At 46.9% G+C, this 12,321-nt stretch overlaps 1 protein-coding gene across 7 annotated transcripts in view; it reads right to left on the reverse strand.

The window, feature by feature from the left end:
• Positions 1–12,321, reverse strand: part of FOXN3 (forkhead box N3) — a 406,284-nt gene that overhangs the window by 27,673 nt on the left and 366,290 nt on the right. For 5 of the 7 annotated variants that reach the window (XM_036841326.1, XM_036841329.1, XM_036841328.1 and 2 more), the window contains one exon: positions 6,134–6,199. The exons of 1 other annotated variant lie outside the window; for it this stretch is intronic. In XM_036841326.1, the coding sequence (XP_036697221.1) occupies positions 6,134–6,199 (66 nt within the window). The remainder of the gene's footprint in view (positions 1–6,133; positions 6,200–12,321) is intronic. One more of the 7 variants, XM_036841331.1, reaches the window with a different exon arrangement.

Genomic DNA, 12,321 nt, shown 5'->3' on the forward strand with positions numbered 1-12,321 from the left:
TAGCCGGAAGAGCAACCACTGCTCTCACGGCGCTTCCGTTCTCCTTGAACAATTCATGTCAGAGTCACCATTTTGGCAAAAACACCGGAACCACCTAAAATCCTGGGACAAAGACTAGGGAGCCCTGGAAAGTGAAGAGGGCGGATGAGAGTCATGGAGCACGCATTCCCCTGGCCTCTGGTGCGGCCACGGAATCACCTGCCAGTCAAAGGAGAAATGCAGTCCCACTTTTTCTTTTGCCCAGAGTCCTCTGCCCAAGTGCCTAGAACCTCTAAGCACCAGGGGCGCACCTGGCATGAAGGGAAACAGAGAAAGGAAGCCAGCCCTCACTGAGCACCTACTGGAGACTGGGTTCTTTTGACTCTCTTGTCTCGTTTAAGCTTCAGGGAAGAAGCCTCCTGCATGGTTACAAGTCATGGGGCCACATGGCCTCCGTTCAAAATCTTGCCCCACCACTAGCTCTGTGGCTTTGGGCAAGTGCCTTACCCTTTCTGTGCCTCAGTTTCCTCACCTGTAAAGTAGGCATAAACATACCTCAGAGGATCATTTTGAAGATTAAACAAGACAAAGTACACAAATTGCTAGCTCAGTGGCTGGCCCGTTATATAAGCTCATCATCACCGTCATCACCATGTTCATCCTTCCACCATCCCATCTCACCGCAATGGCATCTTCTTACTAATTACCTCTGAGGCATAGGACCTAACGGGGTCAGGACATGGGGAAATTCTTTCAGCCTATTATTATGCTTTTTGTAGCTCTCCCTAACTCTGCACTCACCCCTGAAAACGTCTTCCTGGTTAATGAACTGTATTCACTTCAAAGAGAATCTCACAGACGGAGCTATCCCACAGCATTAAAAGGTTTTCCCTGAGCTATTTTCTGAACCTTGCAAGACTTCCGGTGTGCAAACTAGGCTCTTCTTCTGAATCCTGGAGCTCGTTCTCAAATGAGCTGCCATTGAACGCTGCCTCGGCCAAACCCGGCATTCCCCAGTCCTCATCACCGGCAGTGCTCCTCACGTGGGGTGGGCGGGTGTGCTCCTCTCTGCTCACAGGCTGCCAGGAGCCGGCTGTGACACTTAACTGCCCTCCCATCTTTTCTCCTTTCTGTCTCCATCCCCAAGTGTCAAGAATGTGGCTTTTGAAAGATGAATCACAGCCAGTCTAAAATGTCTGAGAAAGGTATTCTGAGGTCCCTATTGCATGGATTTTTTGAGTCTGGGATCTGGAGGAACATGAGTCCACCACTCCTCAGTCCTTTTCCTATCAGCACATCGACTTCCTTTCATTTCCTTTGCATTTCCCTCAACGTATTTCAAAGCACGTAAACCCCAGTGCACCCCACCCAATGTGCTGAAAGTATACCTGGGCTCCAGCTAGAGAAGAGATGTCATAAGAAACTGGACATTCAAAATCAACCTTAAACTCAGATTTGTGGCTCTCACTAAATCAACTATACTCCAACAAAAATTAAAAAAAAAAAAAAAAGCACAGGCCTCCAGCATCATCCCTTTCTGTTAGATCAGTTAAATATTTGGCTCTTCACAGGGAACTCTGCCCAATACTCTGTAACAACCTAAATGGGAAAAGAATTAGAAAAAGAATAGATACATGTATATGTATAACTGAACCACTTTGCTGTACACCTGAAACTAACACAACACTGTTAATCAACTCTACTCCAATATAAAATAAAAATTTTTTAAAATGGCTTTTATAGGAGAGAAGACATACATCTGAGACTCTCAAATCCTGGGATGAGGGGCTAAGGACATCAGCACCAGGGGTCCCAGCTGATCGACCACTTTATCTTAAGTTATACAATGACCCTATACTTTCTTACTTTTAACCAGTAAGAAAGCAACCCTCACACACACACACACACACACACACAGAGTCCAATCAAGCAGCACCGCTCACTGTGATCTAAATGTGATTGTCTCCAGAACCTAAAAAAAAAAAGTTGAAGACACAAGAGAAACTTTCCTGCACGCTCCGCCCCCCCTCAGCTCCGCCCCAACCTGGCTTTCCCAGCTTCCCTCCTGATGCTCAGTTTCCTTGATTTTCACAGCTTGTGAAAGTAACCCCTGCGCTCCTGCTGCTGCCTTTGGAGAGCAGCCCTGGCTAAGCTACCAGAGGCCATAAGCTGAGCAGCAGGTGATTCCGATAATCCTTCCCTTTCCTAAAATTGGCCTTTCCACCTGCTTACTTGGAAAGGTGCTGGGGAGGGGGCTGAGAGAGGGGAGCCTGCTTCCTGGTTGCCCTTCTTCGCCGGTGGCTGGTGCATCCATACATATCCTAGTTCTGGGGAGGGGGATGCAGAACTCCGCCTCCCCCCTCCGTCCCATTTTGTTGTTTTATTACCTAGAGTTCCTCTCTGGAACATTCCAACCAGGGATCATGCAAGCCTTTGAAGATGAGTAATGGTGATCTGACTTCTCCTGACTTAATAACAATTCCTCCACTGGGGTTAAAGAGGACTCACAGGGCTTGTCGAAGGGGAACTGCAAAGCAGGTATTTAAGTAGACTCTAGAAGCTGGAATTAGTCTACACAGCCACTTTTTATTGGGGGGGGGAGGGTAGGTGGATGGACTTGACTAGAAGCATAATCCAAAGTTCAAGAGATAAGGAGGAAGCAGTGTCCTGCTTGGATTTTTCGGGAAGTCCTGTTTTACAGAGCACCTGAGACACGATGGTACACCTTGTAGAATGTTCCCCATACTGCAATCTGGGAAAGTCTGAGAAAGAAAACATTACCGCTGGTGCTACCAGAGGAGACAAAATGCGGTGGCCTGAGGTTTTGATTAGATGTGCACTGCTGCCTCACCGAAAGAGAAGCATCAGAGCACAGGGAGGGGCTGAGGGGACCCACAGGGAGTCCAGCTCAAGCAACACAGGGTGCAGTGGGCACCCCTGGGGCAGGATCGGGTCCCCCCCAAGATAAGGGTCTTGGCTGACTGGGGTTCTTGTCAACTTCTGGAGAAGTTTCCTCTGTATGACCTACTCAGCTCAGACCCAGACTGAGGCCAGTCTGCACCGAGCTAGCTGTGCAGATGCTGAGCAGGGAGGATGAGTGGAAAAGACCTAAGCGGCTGCCACCTGGTGACCTGAAGTGGACTGGCTACGAAGGGCGATGACAAAGGAAAAGGCTTTCAAACCATCCAGGACAGCCTCCGACTGCTGGGAGTGCCAGTGGCAGACAGACTAGGTTGGTGGCCGGTGGCCCCCATTCAAAGACGGGCATCACACAGCCCGGGAGGTGAAAACAAGGGGCTATAAATAGCAGCACACGAGGAAGGTCTATAAACAGTGCCCAGCCACGGAGCAGCACGGGGGAGGACACAGGCAGGCTCCGTGCAGACAGGAACACACGTTCCCCACGCGTGGGCAGTGGCAGGACCCCCGAACCTGGGTGATGCACGTACACCTCCTCACCGGGACACGTGCTCACAAACACCCCTCGGCAGGCTGCCCACACTCCATCACCGCCTGGGCGTCTGCTGCCTTTGAACCTTTTGGTCGAGGGGTCACCTCTCACTTTTTCCAGGCTTTGCACAAAGCCAGCAGCGTAGGGCGTGGTGGCTTCGCCACCATATGTATGGAATGCTTCTCCCTTCAGGAGGAGAGGTACTGTATCACATCCCAGGACGAGAAGCATCAGGCAGGGAGGGGAAGGGAGAGTGAGGCAGAGAAGAGCTAAGTGAAAAGAGAGGCCTGGCGCCGGAGACACAAACCTCTGACTGCGTTTCTCAGAAGGCCGAGGAGGGACCCCTGGCTCCCCCAAGCGCCTGCAGCGGACGCTCAACGGACACTCACTCCCTTCCGACGGTACTGGTCCAATTTTGGGGGGCTTTACATCCGGCCCACTGAGTATGCCCTAGCTTGGCCTCAAGGGGATCTTACGAGGCTTGGGGTCAGACAGGAAGGTGAATGTAAAGGTGATGTTCTACCCTCTGCCCAGTCCTTAAATTTACTTCTCTGCTGCTCCTGCCAATGTGTCTCCTTCCACGACTTTCAAGGGCTTCCTGGTTCCTTCCTTCCGGGACCCTGGAACCCCCTCTTGGCGGGGGCCTTCACGAAGGCTATAGCCGGGTTTCTCACAGTGGTGAGAGCGAGGTAGGAAAGCCCTACACGACTCTACAGCTTCAAGACATGAACACGCTTTGAAAACTCAAATTCAGCATTTCAGTGTAAATAAGACTATGGATACCTTGAAAAAAATAATTATTACAGTTTGTGTTACAGTAAGGGAGAGAAGAAGTTCATTTAGCCATGAGAACATTAAAACAATTAACTTCTCAGCTAATCAGGATCAACCCTTTTCCTCTTCTATCTGTGGTCAAGAATCTAGTGATAATGGATTTCTATAAAGCTGCTGTTAATGACCAATCCCTTTGCCTTTTTCTGCTTAACTCCATTATTCCAGTTCATCAAGTTATTTCTTTAAACCAGTGATCACTGCGGGCAGCGGCTGGGTGCAAAGGAAGGTGCCTGAACCTTACACAGCTCTGATAAAATCAGTACGCTCGCCTCATGATGAATTACGCAACTTGATTTCAGAAACCATTTCAGACTGTAACTGAATTACAGTCTGGTCTATACTCTTCCTGCAAGAGTCATCTGAGAACGGAGGTTTTGGTTTTTTTTTTTCTGATTTTGTTTTTTTCATTTTCTTGTAACTTCAAACATCATTTAAAACCCACACTACAGGTTAACCGCTAGTTACAGGACTGCACCGGTACACATCTGCTTATAGTGGTGTTTCCTTCTCGGAGGTGTGGGCAGCTGTTATTTCAACTGCCGGCAAGCTGAGTTTAGCAAAGAGAGAATGAGAATTCTGTGCCTTCAGGATCAGGTAATGGCAGCCCACGGCACAGGGATGAGTCTCTCCCGAGAATGCTTGGCTGCATCTCTTGGGTCCTTTAAAAAAAGGACCAGGTAAGGAAGGATGGAGCCAAATTTCCTAAAGCTGTTGGAAGGCTGTGACGAGTAGAAGGCAAGGAGGGATGGTCTGGAACCCCACATCAAAAGACACCTGGGTAGGGTCTGGGAACAGATGTTCTCCTGTGGGAAACCCTATCAGCTCCAGATGGGGGGGATTCCCTTTGCTCAGGAGGCCATGCAGCGCTCAGAATGAGGCAGGTGGGCACCAGCCCTGGTGAGCGTCGTGGCGGGGTGTGCCGCTTCACGCTGCGGTCTCCACGCCGTGAGTTTCATGCACAGGAGGCGGCGATGCCATCGTCCTGCCAGCGAGCTGAGCGGCCTGTGGTGGACGAGCTGGCTATCTGCTCAACAGGCTTCTGGTGGGGGGTGGAATGTGCCAGAGAAACTAGCCTCAAGTTGGGAGGAGGAGGGGACAGATGTCTACGTTTGGGTCATCTGTCATCACTTGGGAAGGAGACCTTTCTAACAATGTTGTAGCTCCAGAGGTGGGGAAAAACATCCGATGGTGGAGAGAAGAGAAGTTCAAGTTAGGAAAAGAGTTGTCTCAAGCTTGACATTGCTCAAGGGCCAACAGAAGATGAAGATAGGAGCCCTGCTTCGCTAAACCAGCCCTGCCCTCCTGTCTGTGGCACCCTGGAAAGCTGGTGGGGAAGACGCAGGGCGGGGAGGCACCACAGTGTTTCCATTTTAAGGCTGTTCCAAACTCCTGCATCCCCGCCTCGCCAGATTTTCCTCTCCTCTCTCTAAAATGGTAGCCTGTTATTAATGAGGTCCCCAAGGGGAGAGGGATGTCTGAAAACGGGCACTGCTGAGTTCCATGACTGTCAGGCTGGCCCCCTGTAGCCTCTTCGAGCAGAAACTACAAACTCACAGGAACAATTCCTGCAGGACAAAGGGTCTCTCCTCTGGGACTCATTACAGGGTCCACTTCCCTGCCCCCAAGTCTTAAGCCCTGAAATTATATTAGAACTTTCTCATCTTGGAAACACACCTATGCATTCATTCATACATATGCGTAGCTGCATCTTTTATGCGCACATGTATGTAATCATGCACTGAGGTAGTTTAAAGTGATTCTGTGAGGGAAGGTTGGCTTGAGCATTAGTTCTTCCTATGGCCTGGTATATAAAGGAGAAGGTTAAGTTCACAAACTATGGTGCTGTAGGCTATAGAAATATCTACTCACAACCTGCTTGTATCTCAGGGGGAGTATTCAAAAGCATCATGGCACTGGCAGCATCAATGTCAGGATCTGGAAAAATCAACCAATAAACAACATTATTTACAACGGGGCCGGCGTGTGTGGGTGTTCTTCCCCCTGCACGTTACAGTTTATGAATGCAACAGAGAAAAAAAATTCCAGGAACTAGAGGAGCTATCCCAAAGGTGACTTTTCTTCCCATTTGGATTTGCAAGGAAGAATGGTATTCTAGAATGAGATTTAAGGGGCATGTTAGCAAGTTTTTCAGATAAAGCATGGGTTTTTTTTTCGCATTTTGCTAATTTCATAATTTGCACTGTATGTTCGTGATAAGTTGCTGATCTTTTCACCCGCACAGCTTTGTCCCCTGGGGTGGAGGAGTAGGAGAGTGGGGTGACAATAGCAAGTTCAGCCACCGGAATCTTTTAATGAACCAGGGAAGCTCACAGCACCAAGAAGAGAAAGCACTAAATACACCTGCATCTAGTGAGATACAAACAAGATATTCGGTCATTTCCATTTGTCAGCAGAATGTCAACTGTATTTCATGAGGTTGTCACCGCAGTGGTGGAGGCGGTGAAGGCATTAAACACACACACACATCAAATATAAAGAAAAAAATTAAAGTTCTGATGTTGAGGGTACAACATTTGTTTCCACATCTATTATTGCTTTTAATATGGGACCAAAAAAAAAAAATACTCATCACTTCATTGCTGTCAGTCTTAATAGGTTTCTGAATCCTTTCTGATCCACCGGTTGACAGATGGCAGGTTATATACAGACAGAAAAATATTATCCTTTTATAACTAAATTCATTTTCCTCTGAGAAACAGCAGCTCTGCTGCTATGGAAATGAAAGTCACCATGGCAACAGTAAACAACCCCCAAGAATGGTCACTGAATAGGCTGAAAAGAACATCTGCCCCAGCACAGCGTCCCAGCTGCCCTGGGGTAAAATTCGCTAATAGTGCAGCAAGGCCAAGTGACAGGAGCTGCCGCTTGAGCCCGGTCCAAATAAAGGAAGTCTACATCCAAATGCCTGCCCTTGAAGATTACTACCTCCGCGTCCACTAAACCCATGACTAATGACGGGGTGCGGGGTGGCGGGGTCGCACTTGTCAGTTTTCGTATAAATTACATAGCAAAAATTCAATTTACTGCTCATGGCTCCATGGCACTTTACCTGGGGTTTTATGTTAGAAAATAACTTTTTTACCGTTTAAAAAAGTACATGTTTCATAACTTTATATGTGCAGTTTAATTCCAGGGGAGTAATGTGATACAGTATAAAGCCCTACCAGTGATTAATAATACGGTTGACTCTGGTTTCAGAAGACAGTGTCTCAAAACAGAAAAAAACCCAAACAACAAACAAAGGCAAAGGAACTTGACTCTTCAGGTCTCTTTCTATTTTGCCTGCAGGAGGTCCGTTACTTACACTTCATAATGGAGTGAAAATTTATTTTAAGAAGTATATTGTATGAGAAACAGGTAGATTAACTTATTTGACAACTCCTGGGGTGAAACTCCTAAAACAGTCATCAATTCCCACTGATGTTAAAATATATATATTAGTTGAATGATGAAACAAAAAACTTAAAGTTCCACTCAGTGCTCCCAGGGTTGCCGCTGCCCCTGCCCTCTCATGTCCCCACCAGGACAAAGGGCTCGCAGTGTCAGGCTACTGCTGGTACCCCACAAGCCATGGGCAGGAAGCAGCTCCTGGGAGGTGCCATGGGGGTTGCTGAGGCCTTCCTCTCCTACTCCCTCTTTTTGGAAAGGGCCTTTCCTTTCTCAGGAATGAGAAAATTTGCGTGTTTCTCCTCGCCAAGCAAAGGTTCTTTGCCATCTTCGAGAATGCAAGTGCTGCAGGCAGCCCAGGTCTGGCCTGGCTGGACGGTCTCCACCTCCCCAGGCCACTCTCACTGGAGTTTTCCTGAGTGACCAGGAGGTTTGATGGGGGCAGAACAAGAGGAAATATAGTTAAGAAGTCTGGAGTCTTTTCCTACTTATTTTGCCAGAAAACTAAAGAAAGTAGTTCCGTACTCTTCAAAAACACATCCGACCTCAGGAGGAAGGTGTAAAGGGCCACAGATAGAAAGATGTAATGAAAGAAAGAAAAAGAAGGAAGAGAAAGAGAACTTTAAAGGGGAAGAGTGTCAACATCACATGGATTTCACAGAACCTAAGTGGGGCAGCCCCAAGGGCAACAGGGGGAATGCTTCAGACCCTCGTAACATCCACCCATGACCCCTGCCCCCACCCCACCCAGCCAAGCCAAATAAACATATAATCTGAGTAAAAGTAGGATGCTTTAGGACAAGTCCTCCAATCCTTCCTTCCAACCAGATTTGCCATGCCTGAGGCCTCCACAGATAAAAATTCTGTTGCTATCTTGGCACTCCTGCTGGTCTCCAGGCATTTGGGGCAAATGTAACACCCAATCTTATTATTTCATTCATAATCAATTCCTAAGCCCCACCCTCCATTCTGAATGGGTCAGTTCCCGCTCATGAAGCCCTATGAGCAGAATGGAATGGAGGGCAAGGCACGGAAGTCCTCCCTCATGATATCTTGGTAGGTGAACTGGCAAACATGAGAACTGTAACTGGTGTGAGAAAACGTGGTCATGAGTTTGTGCAGGTGTGTACACCCTGGCACGACAGTGCCAGCCCTTCCCTGGGGGATACAGTGAGTGTCATCCTTGGTGTATTGTTTGATGAGTCTGACAAATTTTATACCAGTGCTACCACCACCATAATCAAGATAAAGAGCAGAGTGAAGATACAGATTTCCATCACCCTAAAGTTTCCTTGTGCCCCTTTGCTGTCATCCCTGCCCTTGCTCTGGGCAACTACTGATTTGCTTTCTGTTATTCATCCAGGCTGTGGTGTCAGCAGTTCATTCCTATTACTGTTATTGTCAAGTAGTACCCCACTGTATGGATACACTACAATTTGTTTATCCATCTACCTGTAGATGGACATTTGGGTTGATTCCAGTTTGGGAACTTACAAAAAAAGCTGCTGTGAACTTTTCTACTAGTCTTCTGAGAACAGCTTTTCATTCCCTTGGATAACCGCTGGTAAGTGTATGTTTAACTTTACAGAGGACTGATTCTCTTTTCCAAAGAGGCTGTACCACGTATGAGTTCCAGTTGCTCCACATTTTTGTCAGCACTTGAAATTGTCAATCTTTTAAAACTTGAGCCTTTCTAGATGTGTCGTGGTATTTCCTCGTGGTTTTAACTTGTATTTCCCTACTGACAAATGATGTTGAACATCTTTTCATGTGCATAATGGCCACGTGTAGATCTTTTGTGGAAAGCCTGTTCAAGTTTGTGCCTGTTTTTTCATTGGGTTGTTAAATTTCTTACTATTGAATTGTAAGGTTTCTTTAAACGTTCTAGATAGAAGTCCTTTGCAAGATATATTTTTCTGAGTCCACAGCCTGTCTGTTCAGCTTCTTAATAGTGTCTTTTAATAAGTAGACGTTTGAAATTTTTGTAAAATCCAATTTATCGATTTATTTTATAGCTCAATGCTTTTTGTGTCCCAACTAAGAAATCTCTGCCTGCCCCAAAATTGCACAGAATTGTCTCCTGAGTGGCATCTTTTTGTCTCATTTGTTAGTTTATCAAATATAACATTATCTGGGTTCAATACTCAGATACAGATAAATGAAAATGGAAGTAATCAACCAGACCTCTTTCTTGATCCAGTAAGCTGCTTAAGCACAGATCTCCCAGAACTGTACAGATCAATGCTAGAAGGGCCCTCTTTGGCTCCAGGTGTGTTGAAGAAACACCAGACAGCCTGAAAGAAGCCTCAATCAGCCATGTTTCTATGTCAAAAAGTCTCTCGGATCCTCTACTAAACATCTGACACACCTTTACGCTTGTCACACCCAGGCATCCTGTGCGTGTTTCAGTCTTCAGAGGCGAAAACCACCCATCTCTCCTCTCTAAAGAGATGCTACAATATTATTAAAATGTCTAAGATTTTTTCCCTTAAAAAAAAAAATCGAGAAAGTAATGCATGCCCACTGTGAACAAAAAATATACACTAGGTGGCTATAATTTGAGAAATAAATGCCTTCCCCATAGACCCACTCCCAGATTCACATTTTCTTGTACATATGTCCAGAAACTGTCTATAGAAATACAGGTGTTTATGTATGTTCACTGAAATACCAGCGCACATACACTTACACATGCACACATATCTATTCTTTAAAAATTGGTTCATGTGGAAAATACTCTTCTGAAGATAACTCTGTCCCCCTATTTTTCACTTAATGACAGATCTTGGCACACTGTCATATTAGTATACATAAGCTGAAGTTTTTTTGTGGTGACTTTTTCATGCATAAAAACACACCACAGGGCTTCCCTGGTGGCGCAGTGGTTGAGAATCTGCCTGCTAATGCAGGGGAACACGGGTTCGAACCCTGGTCTGGGAAGATCTCACATGCCGCGGAGCAGCTGGGCCCGTGAGCCACAGTTACTGAGCCTGCGCGTCTGGAGCCTGTGCTCCGCAACAAGAGAGGCCCGCGCACCACGATGAAGAGTGGCCCCCGCTTGCCACAACTGGAGAAAGCCCTCGCACAGAAACGAAGACCCAACACAGCCAAAAATAAATAAATAAACAGAGCAGCTCTAAACTTTATAAAAAAACCAAAAAAACTTGACTTAAAAAAAAAAAAACAAAAACACACCACAGTGTTCATACCGACATTCCCTCTCCTTTAGACTGCAGACTCTCAGAAGGCAGAATACAAAGCGTTTGTAACTGGAAACCTGCGCCCAGCACACTGTTTTCTCCCTACAGATCCTGAGCCCCTGAAGACACCGCCTTGGCACAGCAATCCCCTCCTCCTCTCCCGGCCCCCCTCCCTATGAGGACCCAGCACGGCCCCCATCTCCCCCTCCTCTGCCACCTCTCTCTGGGGCTCAGCCCCAGCTGCCACCTTGGTGACGTGTTTGTTTTCATGAGCACACTCTGGGTGTCCCTAAAAGACTATCAATCCCTCTGCTCAGGAGAGACGTGGCAGTGGTCTGTGTCCTTAGGTAGCCAAGGGGCTTTCTGATGGAAGCACATCTTCCTGGTGGGATGCTTTTGACCAAGGATGCTTGTTTTGGAGCTTGTTGGCTGGAGCTGTTTCAGGGGACTGGCCAGCTGTTTTGGAGCCAGGGATGCTTTGCTTCGGAGGCGTGGTTGATTCTGACAGACGGAAGGTCCACAACTAGATTCGGGGGAGGAAGAGCAGCATGTTGGCTGTGTCAAATTTTTCCCTGGGCTTAAAAAAAAGGAATTCTACCCCCAAGATGGTTCAATCCAGCTTACCAGCGTAAGAAGATAAGAGGAAGATATTTTGGCCAGGAACTCTTTTTAGGAATGAAGATCCACCTGGCAGAAGTATCCTTCATGTTGTATCTCTGGGGAATGTGGGTGAGGCAGAGGGGGACAGGAGATCAGAGCCGCACACCCCCCTTTATTTCTGGAGGGGGTGGGGGCGTGTTTCACAGCAGTTCCGAGCTCAGCGTCCTAATACCAGAGGCCACATCATTTACCACTCGGTTAATTCAGTAAAACATCAAGAGTGCCTTCACGGATGCTTAATGACCATCCTTAAAACCCAGCCAGTCTCAAATCCCACATTTAAAAGAAATTCCTCCTTTCTCATGCTTCAGTAACAAATGTTACTTCTCCTCTGGCCTGGTTTCCAGCGGCCCATTTCAATTTTCATCTTTAATACAGTTGTCTTATCACACTGCCTCTTCTCTGTACTATGAGACTGAAAAACGGTCACACATCTTAAAGATGTTTTCAAGTCCTCTTGCTCCTGAAGGTATACACACAATTATGTTATCCTACAGTGAAGTAACAGGTAACAAAGTTTCCAGAACCAACGGTTCAGCTGTTTGGATTTAAAAAAAAAAAGATTGTGCTTCATTTTACCAAAATGCGGAGACAGTTTCTTCTGGGCACCGGGAGGAGGCTTTTTCCTTGTGAGTATGATGGGAAGCGCACAAGGCAAGGCACGAGGATTCTTGGGTTTGGGTCCTGGGGCTGCTGCTGATTAACATGTGACTTTCATTTTGCTGGGTCTGAGTTCATTCCTTTTAAAAGGGTGATGGGTGGCTACAGACATGGGAGGGGCTGAACTGG

This window comes from Balaenoptera musculus, chromosome 2 (genome assembly GCF_009873245.2).
Source record: "Balaenoptera musculus isolate JJ_BM4_2016_0621 chromosome 2, mBalMus1.pri.v3, whole genome shotgun sequence".
NCBI classification, from domain to species: domain Eukaryota; kingdom Metazoa; phylum Chordata; class Mammalia; order Artiodactyla; family Balaenopteridae; genus Balaenoptera; species Balaenoptera musculus.